The following is a 19160-nucleotide window of genomic DNA, read 5'->3' as shown; positions in this document are numbered from 1 at the left end:
GAGCACTGTTGATCTATGTAAAGGTTATTGGCAAGTGCCTTTGAGTTCCAGATCCAGGGAATTGACTGCTTTCCGGACTCCTTGGGGCCTACATCATTTTAAGACTATGCCTTTTGGCCTGCATGGGGCTCCGCCCACTTTCCAAAGACTAATGGATCAGGTATTGCACGGATTGTCTGATTTTACCTCAGCTTACCTTGATGACATTGTGATTTTTAGTGAAACGTGGGAAGAGCATCTGAAGCATTTGCAGGTGGTTTTAAGACGCATCCAAGAAGCGGGACTGACAATCAATCCTTGTAAATGTGCCCTGGCAAAGAAAGAGACTGAATACCTTGGCTATGTACTGGGAAATGGGGTCATCCGGCCACAAGTGGGGAAGGTGCAAGCTATTAAGTCCTGGTCCCTACCAAAGACTAAGAAACAGGTGAGGTCTTTTCTTGGATTGGTTGGGTGGTACCGTCGATTTGTGCCCAATTTTGCTTCTAGAGCTGCTGCCCTAACTGATCTGATTAAGAAGAATGGCCCAAACCAGATTCAGTGGACTGAGCAGGCCCAGAGAGCTTTCCAAGATATTCAAGGAGCTTTACAGGAAACTCCAGTGTTGCACAGTCCAAGGTTTGATCAACCATTTGTTTTACAGACAGATGCGTCAGGAGTTGGACTAGGAGCAGTGTTACTCCAGGGTAAAGTGGGAAACTATCACCCTGTGGCCTATATTAGTCGAAAACTGTTTCCTAGGGAAGTGCAATATTCCACTATTGAGAAGGAATGCTTAGCAGTAAAATGTGCCTTGGACTCTTTTAGATATTATCTTTTGTGCAGGCATTTCACTTTAGAGTCTGACCATAAATCACTCCAATGGTTGAACAGCATGAAGGACTCTAATGCCAGGATAACCCGCTGGTACTTGTCTCTGCAACCCTATCAATTTACAGTTCTCCACCGGCCAGGAAGAGAGAACCTTACTGCTGACTTTCTTTCCCGCCATGTGAGTGAGGAACCGGAGGTGGGGGAGAGAGTGTGACGGGTGCGTTGCTGACCTCACATATTTAACTCTACATGATTTAAATTGGTTATTTTGAAGTTTAATTTTAACATGGTTTGTTACTTTATTTAAATCCCCTTAGTATAAGAAACAAACACATGATAGGTTAACAAGTTAAGTTTATTAAAGCTTGAATACATAGTACAGAGTAGTAGAGTGGTTCGTTCTTCAAGAGGAGGTGCTGTATCGACAACAGGGAGATGGGTTACAGATGTTGGTACCTAAGGCAGTTCAAAATATAGTCCTGTCTTTGGGTCACTACCTGTCATGCCTGTTCTCGGCCACACCACCACATATACCCAGGCAATGGGTCTGTTCAGGTCTTTTTATTATTGCAAATGAAAGGTTACATACATTGACAGTGAGAAGAAAATAAATAAATCAATAAATAAAACGGGCGGGGGTGGCTACACTGGTTCAGAATTAATTCATTCATTCTGCTATTTCTTTGCACAGTAGCTAGGTGTCACTAGTGAGCAATGCTGAATGAAGCTTCGAGTAATGAACCTTTGGCTGAAGCAATGGGCTGCGAGGTCTCAGTGGTTCAGGAAGCCTCATTTTGCCATCACTAGCTTTGGCTAGGGATGGCTGACGCGAAACTGACGTTCCGAAGCTTTGTTGAGATCCCGAAGCGCAGATGTTTCGAAACACTGATCCTAAGCGCGATTCAAAACCCCCAATGTCACGTGACTACGGCTAAATGAAGCTTCGGAGTGTTTCACAAGTGTTTCGACAGGTGGCATGGTTCGCCGAATCAGCGTTTGATTGACAGGGTCGGGAACAGACCACACAATCGCACATCTGTATAAAAGTGAAGTCAACGCATCTTGACCTTGTGGGTTTTTGTGAGAGGAGTTTGATTTTGAGATAGCGGATTTTTGGTGATAGTGACATTTATAGTGCGATTTGTTTAGTTATATTTAGGCTTATATTTAAATTTACACATTGACTGATAGGCTAGAGACAGACAGAGTATACATATAGTGACACATTAATAGATGCATAGATAGAAATATATATAGACAGATAGATTAATAGATAGATACATAGATAGATTAATAGATATATACATATATAGATACATAGATAGATTAATATAGATAGATTAGATTAAGATAGATAGATAGATAGATAGATAGATAGGTAGATAGATAAATAAAAATGGAGGCTCCACAGAAGAGATGCCGTACATCTGTGGTGTGGGAGCATTTCCATTTGGAAACCCCAAATAAAGTGAGATGTATGTATTGTGATCGGCAGCTAGCCTACTGCAACAATACATCATCCATGATGCGCCATTTTGAGGAGCACTCATCCTGTCATTTTGCAGGGTGCAGAGGATGGTAGCATTCCCCCTGTACCTAGGCCTGCTACTGACACTGCTGGGCCATCTAAGCAAGGTATGCATTGTTTGAAATATAATTATAATTGAAATATAATAACAAACTGTTGGGACAATGTTTAGAAAGTCCATAGGCCTGTGCCAACCTAAAACGAGCCAATGGCAATGAAATGCCATGGGTCTGCGGAATTTGCATAGCGTATCTCCGCCCCACGCAGGGGGTATATAAGGAAGTGCACGAGCAACATGCAGATATGTTTTCGCTTCGGAGCCAAGTTGATTCTTCACTCCACAGCCAATTCTGAGTTCATCTCTTCATTCTCTTCGAGACGAGCCTCTCTCCAAGTGTTGGTGTGACAGCGAGTTCCAGCGAGTGCACATTCCCTGCTTATCTGTGCAGTGATTTGCCAGAGTCATGCTTTCCCGGGCAGCCGCGGCCATTGGCCTTGAGTGGTCCCCGCCACCTGGTCCAGTGCGCTCGCGGCTGGATGATTGGTTTTTGGGAGCGGCCGCTGACCCTCGTCGCCGCCCAACCCCAATACCTTTCTTCCCGGATGTGCATGAGGAGGTCACGAGGTCCTGGAAGGCACCATTGTCTTCCCGTGATCGCTCGGCGACCTCCTCCGCCTTTCCTCCTCTCGATCAGGGGGCTCCTAAAGGGTACACTGGGGTTCCCCAGGTTGAACGCTCTGTTGCGATGCAACTGTGTCCTCAGAGTGCTTCTTCCCGTGGCGACCCAAAGCACCCCTCCAAGGCCTGTAGGTTCTCCTCCACCCTTGTGGCGAAGGCCTACAGAGCTGCGGGGCAGGCAGCCTCCTCACTGCATGCCATGGCGACACTGCAGGTCTACCAGGCGAGGGGAGGACTGACCCAGCACTCTTCGATGAGTTGCGTGCCGCCACCGACCTCGCTCTCCGGGCGACGAAGGTGACCGCACGCTCGCTGGGTCAGGTGATGTCCACATGTGTGGTCCAGGAACGACACCTGTGGCTTAACCTGGCTGATATGCGGGAGGCCGAGCGGACCCGGTTCCTCGACACCCCCATATCCCAGGCTGGCCTCTTCGGCGGTGCAGTCGAGGACTTTGCCCAGCAGTTCTCGACTGCCCAGAAGCAGACTGAGGCTTTAAAACATGTCCTGCCCCGGCGGCCCGCTGCTCCGGCAGCGCAGTCGTCGGCACAGGTGCCTCAGCCTGCTCGCCGCCGAGGGCGCCCTCCTGCGGCTCCCGCCCCTCCCGATCGGCCCCAGCAGTCCGCTGCTTCCGGGTCGCATCGTGGAGGAAGCCGCAGGAAGGCGCCACAGCCCTCTCCCGCCCCGCGCCCCGCTAAACGCCAGGCCAAGCGGCGCTCCTGAGACGGGCTGCTCAGAGATGGCACTGAGTTCTTTTCAGGAGACGGTAGCAGGGCCGCTCCTTCCCCCGGTGGAGGGCCGGGGGAGAATCCTTGGTTATCCCATTCCCGCTGCTCGTCCCACGACGGGCAGCACCCTAAAATGGTTAAAGAAAGAACTCACACCCCCATCTCTGAGCACACAGAGTTCTCGGATGACAGTGCGCGCCGCTCACGAGCCCCGCCACTCTCATCCCCCTCTGTCGCCAGACCCCTGCCAGAGCACGCCCCCGTGGGACGCTGGTCCTCCCCTGGCCTCCTCTGGCAGGACGCGGCTAATGACCGTGCCCCCGCACCGGGCCGCTATGCCACCCACGCCTGGGCCGGTCATTCCGCCTCGCTGCACCACCGACGGTACGTCTGTGGTCCGTATGACCCCGCTGGTTCAGTTTCTGGGAGCCTGGTTAGAGCTTCCCGGTCTGTCCCGCTGGGTCGCGAGGACCATCAGGCTCGGCTACGCGATTCAGTTCGCGCGGTCTCCTCCCCGCTTCAGGGGAGTCCGCTTCACAATGGTCGGTGGCAATGCCCCTGTCATGAGAGCGGAGGTCGCCACCCTACTGGCGAAGGGTGCGATCGAGACTGTCCCTCCAGCCGAAATGAGGTCCGGCTTCTACAGCCCTTACTTCATTGTACCGAAGAAATCCGGTGGGTTACGACCTATCCTGGACCTGCGCGTCTTGAACCGCTCCCTTCACAGGCTGCCGTTCAAGATGCTCACGGCCAAACGCCTTTTCGAATGCGTACGGCCACAGGATTGGTTTGCAGCGATCGACCTGAAGGACGCCTACTTCCATGTCTCCATTCTTCCTCGACACAGACCGTTTCTTCGGTTTGCTTTCGAGGGGCAGGCATACCAGTACGCGGTTCTCCCTTTCGGGCTAGCCCTGTCTCCTCGCGTCTTCACGAAGGTCGTCGAGGCAGCCCTTGTTCCCCTACGAGAACACGGGGTTCGCATCCTGAACTATCTCGACGACTGGCTGATTCTAGCTCACTCTCGAGACCAGGTTTGCGAACACAGGGACCTTGTGCTCTGGCACCTAGCTCGTCTGGGCCTTCGGGTCAACTGGGAGAAGAGCAAACTCTGCCCAGTGCAGAGGATCTCTTTTCTCGGTATGGAAATCGACTCGGTCGCCATGTGTGCGCAGCTTACGAGCGAGCGCGCGCAGTCACTGCTGACTTGTCTTCGTCAGTTCGAGGGCAAGAGTGCGGTCCCACTGAAACTCTTTCAGAGGCTCCTGGGGCATATGGCATCCGCAGCCGCAGTAACGCCGCTCGGTTTGCTTCATATGAGACCGCTTCAGCTTTGGCTTCGCGATCGAGTCCCGAGGTGGGCATGGCAACACGGCACGCTCCGAGTCCCAGTGACTCCGGCCTGCCGTCAGACCTTCCCCCCGTGGTCGAACCTCAATTTTCTACGGGCCGGAGTTCCCTTAGAACGAGCTTCCAGGCATGTTGTTGTATCAACAGATGCCTCCGCCACGGGTTGGGGTGCCATGTGCAATGGACATGCTGCCGCGGGCTCCTGGACAGGACCCCAGCGCCTTTGGCATGTCAATTGCCTCGAGTTGCTGGCCGTACGCCTTGCCCTGCACCGCTTTCGGGCGTTGCTCAAGGGTCAACACGTACTAGTCCGATCAGACAATACCGCCACAGTAGCGTACATCAACCGTCAGGGTGGTCTACGCTCCCGCCGTATGTCGCAACTCGCCCGCCACCTCCTCATATGGAGTCAGAAGCATCTGAGGTCGCTTCGAGCCATTTATATCCCGGGACACCTGAACCAGGCGGCCGACGAGCTGTCTCGAGTTTGGCCTCTCGCTGGAGAATGGCGACTCCATCCCCAGTCGGTCCAGCTGATTTGGGATCAGTTCGGGGACGCTCAGGTAGATCTGTTTGCCTCCCACGACTCGTCCCATTGCGACCTGTTCTATTCCCTGTCCGAGGGCACGCTCGGCACGGATGCACTGGCGCACAGCTGGCCGCGGGGCCTCCGCAAGTATGCGTTTCCCCCAGTGAGCCTTCTTGCGCAGACCTTGCGAAAAGATCAGGGAGGACGAGGAGCAGGTCATTTTGGTTGCCCCGTATTGGCACAACCGCACCTGGTTCCCAGAACTAGTACTCCTCGCGACAGCACCTCCCTGGCCTATTCCCCTGAGGAAGGACCTGCTTTCTCAGGGACGGGGCACCTTATGGCACCCTCGTCCCGATCTATGGAACCTCCACGTGTGGCTCCTGGACGGGACGAGGTAGGTTTGAGTACCCTACCACCAGCGGTGGTGGCTACCATCACTTCCGCTAGAGCATCGTCCACGAGACATGTCTATGCGTTGAAGTGGAACCTCTTCGTCAACTGGTGTTCTTCTAAAAATCTTGAACCCACGAAATGCCCCATCAGTGTCGTGCTTTCCTTCCTGCAAGAAGGGTTGGAGCGAAGACTGTCTCCCTCCACCCTGAAAGTGTATGTTGCCGCCATTGCCGCACATCACGACGCAGTTGATGGTAAGTCCGTAGGGAAGCACGACCTGATCGTCAGGTTCCTGAGGGGAGCCAGGAGATTGAATCCTCCTCGTCCTCCCCTCGTACCCTCTTGGGACCTCTCAGTGGTTTTAACTGCCCTGCAGAGTGCTCCCTTTGAGCCTCTGCAATCAGTGGAGCTTAAGTTCCTGTCAATGAAGACAGCGCTCCTGGTTGCATTGGCCTCCATCAAGAGGGTAGGGGACCTGCAGGCATTTTCGGTTGACGAAGCGTGCCTGGAATTCGGACCGGCTAACTCTCACGTGATCCTGAGACCCCGGCCTGGATATGTGCCCAAGGTTCCCACCACACCCTTTCGAGACCAGGTGGTGAACCTGCAAGCGCTGCCCTTGGAGGAGGCAGACCCAGCCTTGGCACTGCTCTGTCCAGTACGCGCCCTTCGTGCTTACGTTGACAGAACGCAGTGTTTCAGGACCTCAGACCAGCTCTTTGTCTGTTATGGTGGGAAGCTGAAGGGAAAGGCTCTCTCCAAGCAAAGGTTGTCTCACTGGATAGTGGACGCCATTGCTTTGGCTTACCAGCAGCAAGGTCGACCGTGCCCCCTTGGTGTGACGGCCCACTCCACTCGGAGTGTGGCATCCTCTTGGGCTCTAGCGCATGGCGCCTCGCTAACAGACATCTGCAGAGCTGCAGGCTGGGCGACACCTAACACATTCGCGAGATTCTACAATCTCCGAGTAGAGCCAGTTTCTTCTCATGTACTCGCTTCAACTAGCCGGTACTAGATTCTGCTCAGGTGTCTTCGCTTGCTCGCCATTCCTCTCCACGGACGGGATACGTGCGATATTCTCCTCAGGTGAGCCTAATAAGCCCTGAGTCTCCTCCAGCACTGACGACGTCAACGCCAGAGTTATGCCACTGGCAGCTTTCGCGCTTGGCTAGGTGCCTCCATGTGCATGGTTCCCCCTCTGGGCGACCCCCACATGTGTATTTCCACTGTAAGCCTCTCTGAGCATGTGTCTTTCCCTCGGCAAGCCACCTTGCCACCCCTGGGGTTGAAATATTCCACCTGCGGCTGGACACCCCAGTGTTACTCCGTATGCAGCCCTTCGGGGTCATATGTATATTCTAAGTCCCCCCCTTCGGGTTGGGCATGATTGCATATTTCCACTGAGATATGCTTCCCAGTGTACCTTGGTATTCCTGTGTTAAGTAGGAGTCCTTCGTCCGTGCCAGTCTCACGACAGGGAGCTCAGACTTACGCAGGGCACTGGAAGACAGTCGAGAGGTGGCGTGATTACACTGGGAACCCCATTCGTCGTCATCCGACGTAACTCGGAGTGACAACGAAAGGGAACGTCTCGGTTACGTATGTAACCCTCGTTCCCTGAGTAGGGAACGGAGACGTTACGTCTCCCTGCCACTTCCGCTGTACCGCTGGAATGCCTGAGTTCAGTCTCGGCTCCTCAGCGAAGACATATCTGCATGTTGCTCGCGCTCTTCCTTATATACCCTCTGCGTGGGGCGGAGATACGCTATGCAAATTCCGCAGACCCATGGCATTTCATTGCCATTGGCTCGTTTTATATACTCGAAGATGATAGGCTTTCTAAGCGAAACCCCATTCGTCGTCATCCGACGTAACGTCTCCGTTCCCTACTCAGGGAACGAGGGTTACATACGTAACCGAGACGTTTTCCTAATTGTTGTAGTTCTACATTCCATTTTATCTTTCTCTGCACACTGAGCATAAACGAACATAACTTGAACATAACTTTGTTTAGGAAGGTTTCCAAATAATGAACCAGTAGGCTACTTTTAATAGCTGTGCACTATTTGAAGCTGTATTTTTTCAATGTATTTGTCTGAAAGTATGTTTTATCTTCTCTTTAAAAGGCAGACAGAGGGAATTGGATAAGGCTCTTCTAAACATGGTGGTGAAGGATCTGCAGCCCTTCACCATCGTGGAGGATGAGGGTTTCAGGGCCTTTGTGAACAAGCTTGATCCAAGCTATGTCCTCCCATCCCGGAAGGTGCTTAAAACAACACGCTTGTATGAACAACGTGAGCTAGTGGGTGCTGCACTTTCCAATTTAAACAGTGATACTGATCCCCTGACAAGTCTTGAGTATGACATTATTCAACAATCATTGTCACTACTGCAACCATTCAAACCAGCAACAACAGAGAGTGTCTGCTTCAAAGCTTATACCACTGTACATGATGTTGCAGCACAAGCTTGCACAGAAAAAAGGACATGCAACGCAGAAATCAACTGTACAATTAGGTAGGCCATAGGAGACCATAATAGGCACATAGGTTTGCCAGTTGAGAAGTGACCCACAATGTGAGCAGCGGCGGAGCCAGGATTTTTTCATAGGGGTGGCCAGGCTAGGGCCAGCAACCAGTCTGGGGTGGCACAGAAATCTTAATTATTTTATCATAAAAAATAATTTGACTATGTATTGGACTGTTTTAGTGCCTACACAACTGAATACAGTTAATTTGTATTTAATTGTAACTGAGATAGTAGTAAATTAGGAATCATGGAATACTGAGTGAATTTTATATTTTTTTATTATTACCAACCACCTCATATTAAAATTAATTAAATAGTAATAAAAGGGCATACACTATAGCTAAAGTTCAACTTGCTCAGTTAGCTTGGTTCTGGTTCTCAAAATCTCCAATAGCTTGTTCTACATTGTTGCATCTTCATGCACATAATGTAAAATGTTATGTTTTTCATAATGTAATGTTGCCAGAATGTAAAATTAGTTATTTTATGGATTTAAAAAGTATCCAATTTTGTTTGTACTTTACAAATTAACGCAAAATGAATGCCTATCTTCCAGTACAAATGCACAGTGCTCACATTTATTTGGACATTAAAACATTACATAGGCCTATCAGTTTGTGCCTTATATTGTGATCTCACATAGTAGAATATTTTAATCCAGACACGTGTGACGCATATGCAACAAATACATGCATGCAGTTTTGACAGCTTTAATCGCCTTTTTGATTCTTACATGAGTTAATTGACGACAGAACTACGGCTACAGCGCGCCGCATTTGCGCGTGATGTGCGTACCGCAAGCACAGTACAATGGCTGTCAGCCGTATGACTGAAAAGTAAGTTAGTTTTACTGAAATTTGGCCTGACAACATCTCATCTTACCGAAGATAGCCAACTGAATAAGGACAACGCGCTTTTCTCAGCATCTGACAGAAGTGTCACAAGCTTTCAACCACATTTTCTAAAATAAAAGTAGCATCAGAAAAAAAGAGAATTACGCTTGTTGTTGACTGCACACTATTCGACTTACTCAAAACGGTCTTGCAAGCCACCAGTTGAGAAAGATTGACTCTATATTTACTATGTGCATATCACTGTCTGATTTTCTGCTGAAGCTCATTCGGCACATGCACATTTCCGCACTCGTTTGACTTGCGCCTGGCGCTGAGGTGAAGTTGGAGTGTGCGTCTGAAAAGTCTCACGTTTTTTGTGGTCTTAAAGAGATGGTTCAGCGTTTTAAAAAACACAATTATTGTCAATAAAACAGCAGTTGTGAGAGGGGTGGCCAAAGGGGTGGCCAAGCTTAGACCAAGGGTGGTCTAGACCCTAGCTCCGCCAGTGAATGTGAGTACAACAGTATTTTAAATATGTTAGTTTGTTACAGGGGATTTAAACTGTTAACATTTGTAAAATAATTTGGTGTGGTTTCTTTGAATGATAAATCATATAACAAAACTAAACATTAAGCATTGAGACAAAACAAATAAACAACCAACAAAAGAAAAGAAAATTATATAAACAAAACCATGGAACTAAGCAGAGGGCCTATTACACCACCTAAACAGAAAAATAACCACACATCTAGTATATATGATGCTATTTTTCTGGCATCTAGATTGTGTGTGTGTGTGTGTGTGTGTGTGTGTGTGTGTGTGTGTGTGTGTGTGTGTATTGGTGTAAACTGTTCATGGTTGTACATGAATTTCAGCAGTCCTTTTAAAATAAGAGTAATAAGTCACAGTCTGTCTGTGACAGGTCACATACAGAGACTGATCTGTTCTTGGCAGAAATGTACATTACACTGATGGAGAAACAATTGTGTTGCCCACTTTGGCAGTAAGGGAGCTAACTGAACGACACACGGCTGAATACATTTCATCAGTTGTGAAGCATGTCTTGCACAAATATAATTTTGAATTACGACAAGTTTACTCAGTAACACCAGATAATGGCGCTAACATGATAAAGGCAGTGTCATTAGTATCCGGTATGCAAGAGGGCACCCTGTCTAATGAAGTGAATGAAACCGATCCCATGGAAACACAGGAATGGATGAGGATGAGGTAGCTGTGGTCCATGGCGAAGGTCCAAATTTGTAAATCGAATTTGATTCTGTGATGCAAGGACATGTGTTGCGCAGTGTGAGGTGTGAGGCTCATACCTTAGAATTAGCAGTTGATTATGCATTAAAAGAGTAACGGTCATCCAATTTGATTTCTAAAGCGAGGCGTGTTGCAAAAAAGTTACACACACATAATGTTGTCACCCCTCTAAAAGGATGGGGCACAAGAGGGCCATTGTTGACTGCCCAACGCGCTGGCATTCAACACACAATATGCTGGAGTGGCTTTTGGAGCTCAAGAGTTTTTGCGAGGACATGTCACCAACCATTGAAGAAGTAAATTTAAGTGAGAATGAATCGGAGGCAATATCCAACTTGGTGAGTAGTTTAAAAAGCCTCCAGTCGGACCAGCTCACATCAGGTGACTTCTACGGTGTTTGGCTTTAGTGTGTACTGTGCACCGACAGAATTAACAATCCCTTTGCAAAACGACTAGTTCAGTGTCTCAAATCACGGCAAACAGCTCTCTTTGACAATGACGCCTTTGTGGCTGTTTTATTTCTCGATCCTCGATACAGACTTTTTCTTAGCGAACTTCAGCGAAAGCACGAAAATTCACTTATTTCGTGCCTGGGAAGCTATTCAGAATTTATCTGGCAGCAACGCAACTACACAGCACACTCCATCCCAGTCATCAGACGACGAGATAGAACAGCTGTTGATGGCAAAAGAAAAAGAAAGCACAACAGTAAAACATACTAGTGTTTCAATCTCATCTGTTTTGGATATGTATTCGAGAGAAGCACACGGAGTGAGTGTATTTTTAAGTGCTGGGCAAGTGTTGCTCCTACTAACCCAGATTTGCACAAACTTGCTATGAATGTAATTGCACTGCCTGCAACGTAAGTCATCGTAGAGTGCGCATTTTCATGCCTCAAGTACATTCTTTCCCCACTGAGGTCGTCAATGAATGAAACGAGCGTTTATGCTTTGTAATCAATGCAAGTATTTCTGTTGTGGTTTTAGCAATGTTATGCATTAAATGTTAAAGCTAAATTATCATGTGTTATGTTATTTTTTAGTGAAAATGTATGTAAAAAATGTATTTATATACATTTGTTTAAAGTATTAAAATAACGTTATTAACCAGTATTTTTTCTAATCAAACCGTTTTTGGATCGTTAATGATTAATGAGAAACGCAAGAACAGAAACGTTAAAATACTGATTCTGCACGGAGAGAACCGATCTAACATAAAAAATAAAAAAAATGTAAGCCCTGCTCTCCACTCATGATTTGAAAATAACAGGGTAGAGTTACCCAGAATGATGTCCTCATTTCTCAAGTGACACCTCCTTTTCTATAAAAGAATATCACACTGGGTCATGCAGTGAATTCAGTAGAGTTGGCTATAAAGAAAAAGAAAGAAGGAGAGAGATGTGGATCACTCTAAACATCTGCCTGTATCTGTCCTTTTATTATAATTCTGCTGTTTTTATCTCAGATTCCTGTCAGCTCCAGGAACGCTTCAAATTGAACGGGATGTACCAGAATGGAGAATTTATCATTGGAGGCCTGTTTGAGGTTCAGCACCTCAAAGTCTTCCCAGAACTTAACTTTAGAACTAAGCCGGAACTGCCCCACTGTGAGGAGTGAGTTTGGACTGCGCAAGATGAGAACAGCTATGCTGAACAAAGAGTGTGAAAGAAAAGTAAAATGAGATTTAAAGAAAAGGATGACAATAGAATGATTACAGCTACTGTAACTTCTGCTCACAATATTTTTCTAAATTATCTGTTCCTTGTGACTTCAGTATAGTTATTCCACTTAACTAATATAGTGTGCGTTGAAATTGCAAACCAATTACTGTTTATCAAACTAACAGTAGAAAAGCACAAGGGGAAAAAAAGGGAATGTATTTGTAATTTTATTATATATATATATATATTACTATCGATCTCTTATTTCAAATATACAGTAGACGACATACATTTCTACTTAGTCATACAACTCATTTTGCTGTTTCCAGATTCTATATGGCAAGTTTCCAGCAGGCACTGACCATGGTTTTTGCCATAAATGAGATTAATAATAACAACCTGCTGCCTAACATCACACTTGGTTATCAGATCTATGACAACTGTTTAAGGCTTGGAGTGGCATTCCGGGCTGCCATATCCCTGGTTAGTGGTACAGAGGAGTCCTTCTCAAACCTCAACTGCACTGGCCCTCCTCCAGTGATTGGGATTGTGGGGGATCCAGGTTCAACTCAATCTATAGCAATTTCCAGTGTGCTGGGACTGTTTCGAGTTCCTATGGTAAGATATGATATGTGTTTTTATTTATCCATACAATATATTTGCTTCCAAATAACATAAATAACAAAAACAAACAAACAAAAAAATTATAATATTGTTCTCATTTCCTTGCTATTTACATTTAACATGTAAAATGACCTGAGAAGCCCGATGTTTGTCTTTGTTTCTCCTGCTTTGTATTAGGTTAGCTACTATGCCACCTGCTCCTGTTTGAGTGACAGAAAAAAGTACCCCTCTTTCTTCAGAACAATCCCCAGTGATGCCTTCCAGGTGCGGGCTATGGTTCAGATCTTGAAGCATTTTGGATGGACCTGGGTTGGTCTCCTCTACAGTGATGATGACTATGGCATCTACGCTGCTCAGACCTTTCAGCAGGAAATGGACTGGTTTGGGGGTTGTGTGGCCTTCTCTGAGATTCTGCCTTATGATAACAACCGTAGGGATATTCAACGAATTGTAGAGGTTATTCAGACCTCTACAGCCAGGGTAGTTCTAGCATTCTCAACTGATCTGTCATCCCTGATGGATGAGTTGTTGTTGCAAAATGTGACAGGCAAGCAGTGGATTGCAAGTGAGGCTTGGACAACAACACCTGTCCTACAAACTCCACAATATTTGCCCCTACTGAGTGGTACGCTGGGCATCGCCATCCGTCGTGGACAGATTCAGGGACTTCATGACTTTCTGAAAGGTCTCCATCCTGACAATAATCCAAAAAACAGTACAATAAAAACTTTCTGGGAGAACATGTTTGAGTGCAGGTTTGAGGTTGGGGGCAAAAATATAGCTCAAGAGCAAGAACAAGGGGAAAACAAATGTTCAGGGCAAGAGGATCTGAGCAGTACAGATACAGTATTCACTGATGTATCAGAGCTGAGAGCCTCATATAATGTGTATAAGGCAGTTTATGCTCTAGCACATGCGCTTCATGACCTGATGCAGTGTGAGAAGGGGAGAGGACTATTCAGTAAGTACAGCTGTGCCGACATATCCAACCTGAAACCTTGGCAGGTAAGATAAATAAATAATGCATACTGTGTATATATATAGTAATATAAGTAATATATTTATATTTCATATGACACTTGTCCTGTCTACAAACTGTACAGCTAGTTCACTACCTAGATAAAGTGAACTTCACTACAGGCTTTGGGGATCATGTGTCATTTAATGAGAATGGAGATGCTCTGGCCATCTATGATGTGATGAACTGGCACCCGAGGTCTGACGGGTCGATCGTTGTCCGCACGGTCGGTGTGGTAAATGAAGGGGCAACAACAGGGAAGGTGCTCACACTGGATGACGATGCATTATATTGGAACTTTGAGACAAAAAAGGCAATTAGCATATAGCATGTTACTTAAACTCTTGATGAAGATGTCTGAACGTTTCACAAAAATCAGTAACATTTCATTGGCTGATGAATAACAATAAATTAGTAAGTTAGTGGTTATCAAGCTGGATTACTGGATCAACTCTATACACTGACAAATATAAATAAATTCATACATATATATTTTTAAGTACATTCAAATACCCATAAATTTAAATAAAATGATACCCCTGCAGCCCCCACGGTCTGTGTGCAGTGAGAGCTGCCCCCCAGGAACAAGACGAGTCAGGAGGAAAGGCCTTCCTGTCTGCTGTTTTGACTGCCTGCCATGCGGAGATGGAGAAATTTCTAATACAACAGGTGAGGAGATTCATGTCTAAATGAAATAAATATATATTATATATTAGCGATAAATTTCCCTAAAATTATACTGCGCTCTTGTTCTCTTTCTTTCTTTCTTTCTTTCTTTCTTTCTTTCTTTCTTTCTTTCTTTCTTTCTTTCTTTCTTTCTTTCACAGATTCATCTGAATGTTTCAGGTGTCCAGATGAGTTTTGGTCGAGTCCAGAAAATGACAACTGTATACCCAAAGAAGTGGAATTTCTATCTTATGAAGATCCGCTGGGAATTTCTCTGACAACTGCCTCCCTTTTAGGCACAAGTTTTTGTGCTCTTGTGATGGTCATCTTTGCTCTTCACCGAAACACTCCCATAGTACGCGCCAACAATTCAGAGCTCAGCTTCCTGCTCCTGGTGTCACTCAAACTGTGTTTTTTGTGTGTGCTACTGTTCATTGGCCGGCCGCAGTTGTGGACATGTCAGTTGAGACATGCTGTGTTTGGCATAAGCTTTGTCCTGTGCATCTCCAGTATCCTTGTTAAGACTATGGTAGTAATAGCTGTGTTCAAGTCATCTCGACCAGAGGGCAAATCTGCCATAAAGTGGTTTGGTTCAGCACAGCAAAGAGGGACAGTGTTGGCCTTAATTTCTACACAGGTAGCAATATGTACAGTCTGGTTATCCACTGCATCCCCAACACCCCACAAAAACAGTCATTATATCCGCTCTAAAATAGTCTATGAATGTGCTATTGGCTCAGTGGCTGGTTTTTCTATGCTGCTGGGATACATTGGCCTCCTTGCAGCAGTAAGTTTCCTGTTAGCCTTCATGGCAAGGAAACTTCCAGATAATTTTAATGAAGCAAAGTTCATCACTTTTAGTATGTTGATCTTCTGTGCTGTGTGGATTGCATTTATTCCAGCATATGTGAGCTCACCAGGGAAATATGCAGTGGCAGTGGAGATATTTGCCATCCTGGCTTCCAGTTTTGGATTACTGGTGGCCATATTTGCCCCAAAGTGCTACATAATTATTTTACACCCAGAAAGAAACACTAAAACAGCCATCATGGAAAGACCAACCCAAAAGAAATAGTTTTACATGCTGACCACATCAATTATTATCTGCTGTAAGATCCAGTACCAAGTCTCACTCTCCTGCTTGTACAAGCTTATTTAACATGTAGGAATTTATATAAATTTCTACATTTGGTGTGTTCAACAGGTAACAGGTGTCTAACAGATTTCTTAGGTTGTTTTGGCAGTGTTTGAATTTTAGATTATTTTGTTTGGGTTTTCTCTGTCAATCTGAATTAAAATTATGTTATTCACAAATATCATATGCATGTAACTATTAACTATTACCAAGGGTGACACTCATTAATACATTAATTAATAATGTATATTATTACATTGATATTAATACATAATACATATTATTTGATTTATTCCACTGCGCATTGTTAGCAAAGGTGCTGCATATCAATACAAATATGTATGTGTTTCAGTTCTTTGTTAATTAGCACTGCTGAATAGGGATTAGAGAGTATGCAAAGCTCTCATGATAACCACAACAAGTACAAAATGGTGTCCAATGCATGACTGCCACCTACATGATATCCTGTGTAACGTGCTCTCCATCAGAAGACACAGAAGCTACAAAACTACTGGCTGACTCACACCAGCTCAGGTCTTCAACCCACATAGCAAACAGACTTGGCCCAAATGTGGCCTCATCATGGCACTGCTGGCCTGTTGCCGGCACTGGCATGCATCATGTCAGCCAACTGTGGGCCATGTGTGGCAATGATGGCACTGCATGCATGACGGCAGACAACATTTGGGCCGATTGTGGATGGGAGGTGTGTGGCCCAGATCAGTGTAGCGATTATGGGCCATACTTTGTGTACGGGACAATTATAAGTATTTAGGCCGCTACTATTATATTCAAGGATTGTCCCCCCCACCACCACAATTTTTCACGGGAGAAATAAAACAGTTTAAAGTGTTGTCCATGGATAGTGCAGTTATCAAAACTACGAAAGAGATGAAATGATTTTAATAATTAATAACAATAATAATATGAATTGACTTATGAGTCAGTGAAAAAAGCTATGTCCAGAAAAAATTATAAATAATTATAAATATAGCATTTAGTTTTCAGCAGTGTTCACAAAATTCAATAATCATTTAAAAATTCCCAAATCCATTTGACCTGAACAAAATATACATTTTCCTAACATGACAACTGAGTTACATGTTTTTAAATTATTTATTTTAATTTAGTTTAAGAACCACAAAATCATGTTAAAAACTTACTATATATATATATATATATATATATATATATATATATATATACACAGTTGCATAAATATGTACAGTTAACTGTGCAGTGAACTATTGTTTATTTTGTTATTTTGTGCGATCTCCACGGTAACAGCAGCTTTCTGGTTGGTGGATGAGGTTCACGTGATGCGTCGTTTGAAATTTCTCCCGCTGAAGGGTGAAGAACATAGACTGTAAAAAATAGGTGAAGAAGACGTCTGACAAACCGAACCGCTGTTCAGGTAAGTGAAGCTATTTTGTGCACGACCCTATTTTTTTTACAGTCTATATATTGTGTACGACCTAACATTAAATGCAATACATACAGCAGATATGCAACCACATGGGTTCTCTTTTGCACTCATGCCACAACAGATCAAGCCTGCGATGTGTTTACAGCTCTCTTATTTTTTTTGTATTTTTATTTAACCTTAACCTCGATTAAAAATCGACCGTGGCGGGTACGAAGGTTATTTTGGCAGGTTATGTAATGGCAATCTTTAAAAAATAGAAGAACATCTCTTTTTTTGGAGCTTTTTTAAATACCTGAATTTTTTGCCTATGAACTTTTACCTATGGTAAGTTAGCTGATTCACTGCCCTGAACTTGAGAATGCGAGTACAGACTGTCGCGACCGGGGTGCTTTTGACCGGCCTGCGGGTCATTCAATAGTGCCACATTATAAGCAATCATTTCCTGTATAAAATGTAACCGAAGCAACCTTATTTCAATTTGTTACCTATATTTATTTACAGTTGGTGGATGAATATTTGTATATGTATTTATTAATTTAGTATTTTGTCTTTTAGCTGCTGTGAGGAAAAAATCGTCTGACACATGCCACTGATCAGGAGAAAGAAGCAACAATACAAAGATGGCTTCAGCTCCTGAAACAGCAACATAGTTTCAGCCGTTTACTGTCTATGGTTTCAGCCCAGATCTGGCCCAAATCTGGTTCATGTGGATTTCACACGGTCCAGATGTGGGCCGGATCTGGGCCGACACAGAAAAGAGGGGCTGCAGAGCTGTACTTCACTTCCTGAGGATAGCATCACTCTCTCCCTCACACATACAAACATTCTTATGTGCAAATTTGTTTTAAGTATTTTTTTTTAATTTGCTTTATGTTTGTTGAGAGTAAAATTACATTATAATATGTTTAAATTTCAGTGCTAGATTCATTGATAGATTCATTTAGTTAGAATTGAAAAATGTTTTTTTTTTTTTTTGGCTTGTGCATTACTACAATAAGTAAACTACTGTTTAAGACAAACCAGAACATTATGAAATTAAATGCACTGTGAGGTGGTAATAAGATGTTAAGCTTTGAATGTTCTAAAAAAAATAGAAAATAATAATAATTTATTATTATTGGCTTGTGCCTATTGTTAAATAAACTATTTTTGAGAATTGAATTTTCTTGTGCCTTATTTGTTCACATGGTTTGGGTAAGATTAGGCTGGGTTATGGCTCAGTTTTGGGGTTTCTGGTTAAAGGGTGGCGTTGATATGGTTAACTTATGGCTGAGAATTGGTACCAATAATAAAACCTGTTTTGGCCCAGTTCAGGGCCAGTTAAGGGTGACTAACTGGCTGAGATTCGGGCCAGTTATGGCCCATGTGTGACCCTTGTCTTTAATCCAGTTCTGGGCCATCATTCTTTGCGGTACTTGGGCCGAGGGAAATGTGATAGTGTGGCCCGGAGCTGGGCCAGAAAAAAATTGCTATGTGGGAAGCCCAGTATCAATTAACCCAATTAATCTGATCTGAATTGTTTTAAATATACTGTACATGCAAATGCAGTTGCTTATTTAAACAGCCCATTTAGTTATAATATAAACAGATTATAATGCTATAAATACTGTACTAATTTCTGATGTATGTACTGTAAAGTCTGTAAGAAAAGGTCCCAAATGTACTTGAATCATGCATAGTATTGTACTGTGTTTTAGAGTTAAAAGAAATGTTCATTTTGTGTGTGTGTGTGTGTGTGTGTGTGTGTGTGTGTGTGTGTGTGTGTGTGTGATTTGACACCAGAAAAGCTAATACAAAAATGTTCCATCCTGCTCTGGCATTCATCAATGATATTTCAAAAACATAAATGAACCCACAATGACGTATTAATTCCCAGGAAGGTCCATGTGACCACCTGTTCTATAGAAAAGGGGAGAACAATAATAAATTAGGGCATGTATAGGATGATGTGGCTTATACAGAGAATAACTGAGAGAG

At 44.7% G+C, this 19160-nt stretch overlaps 1 protein-coding gene across 1 annotated transcript; it reads left to right on the top strand.

The window, feature by feature from the left end:
- Positions 1 to 12051: 12051 nt before the first annotated feature.
- On the top strand, positions 12052 to 15697 carry LOC311089081 (extracellular calcium-sensing receptor-like; the record flags this gene model as incomplete). Its single annotated transcript, XM_084123531.1, has 6 exons — positions 12052 to 12266; positions 12644 to 12932; positions 13116 to 13943; positions 14042 to 14269; positions 14502 to 14625; positions 14784 to 15697. The coding sequence occupies 6 exons, from the start codon at positions 12052 to 12054 to the stop codon at positions 15695 to 15697; spliced, it is 2598 nt and encodes an 865-aa protein (XP_083979657.1).
- Between the last annotated feature and the right edge of the window lie 3463 nt (positions 15698 to 19160).

Source organism: Abramis brama, assembly GCF_963993115.1.
Source record: "Abramis brama genome assembly, chromosome: 9".
In the NCBI taxonomy this organism is placed as follows: domain Eukaryota; kingdom Metazoa; phylum Chordata; class Actinopteri; order Cypriniformes; family Leuciscidae; genus Abramis; species Abramis brama.
The sequence above is the reverse complement of the archived record's forward strand: the minus strand, read 5'-3'. Positions and strand labels throughout refer to the sequence as shown.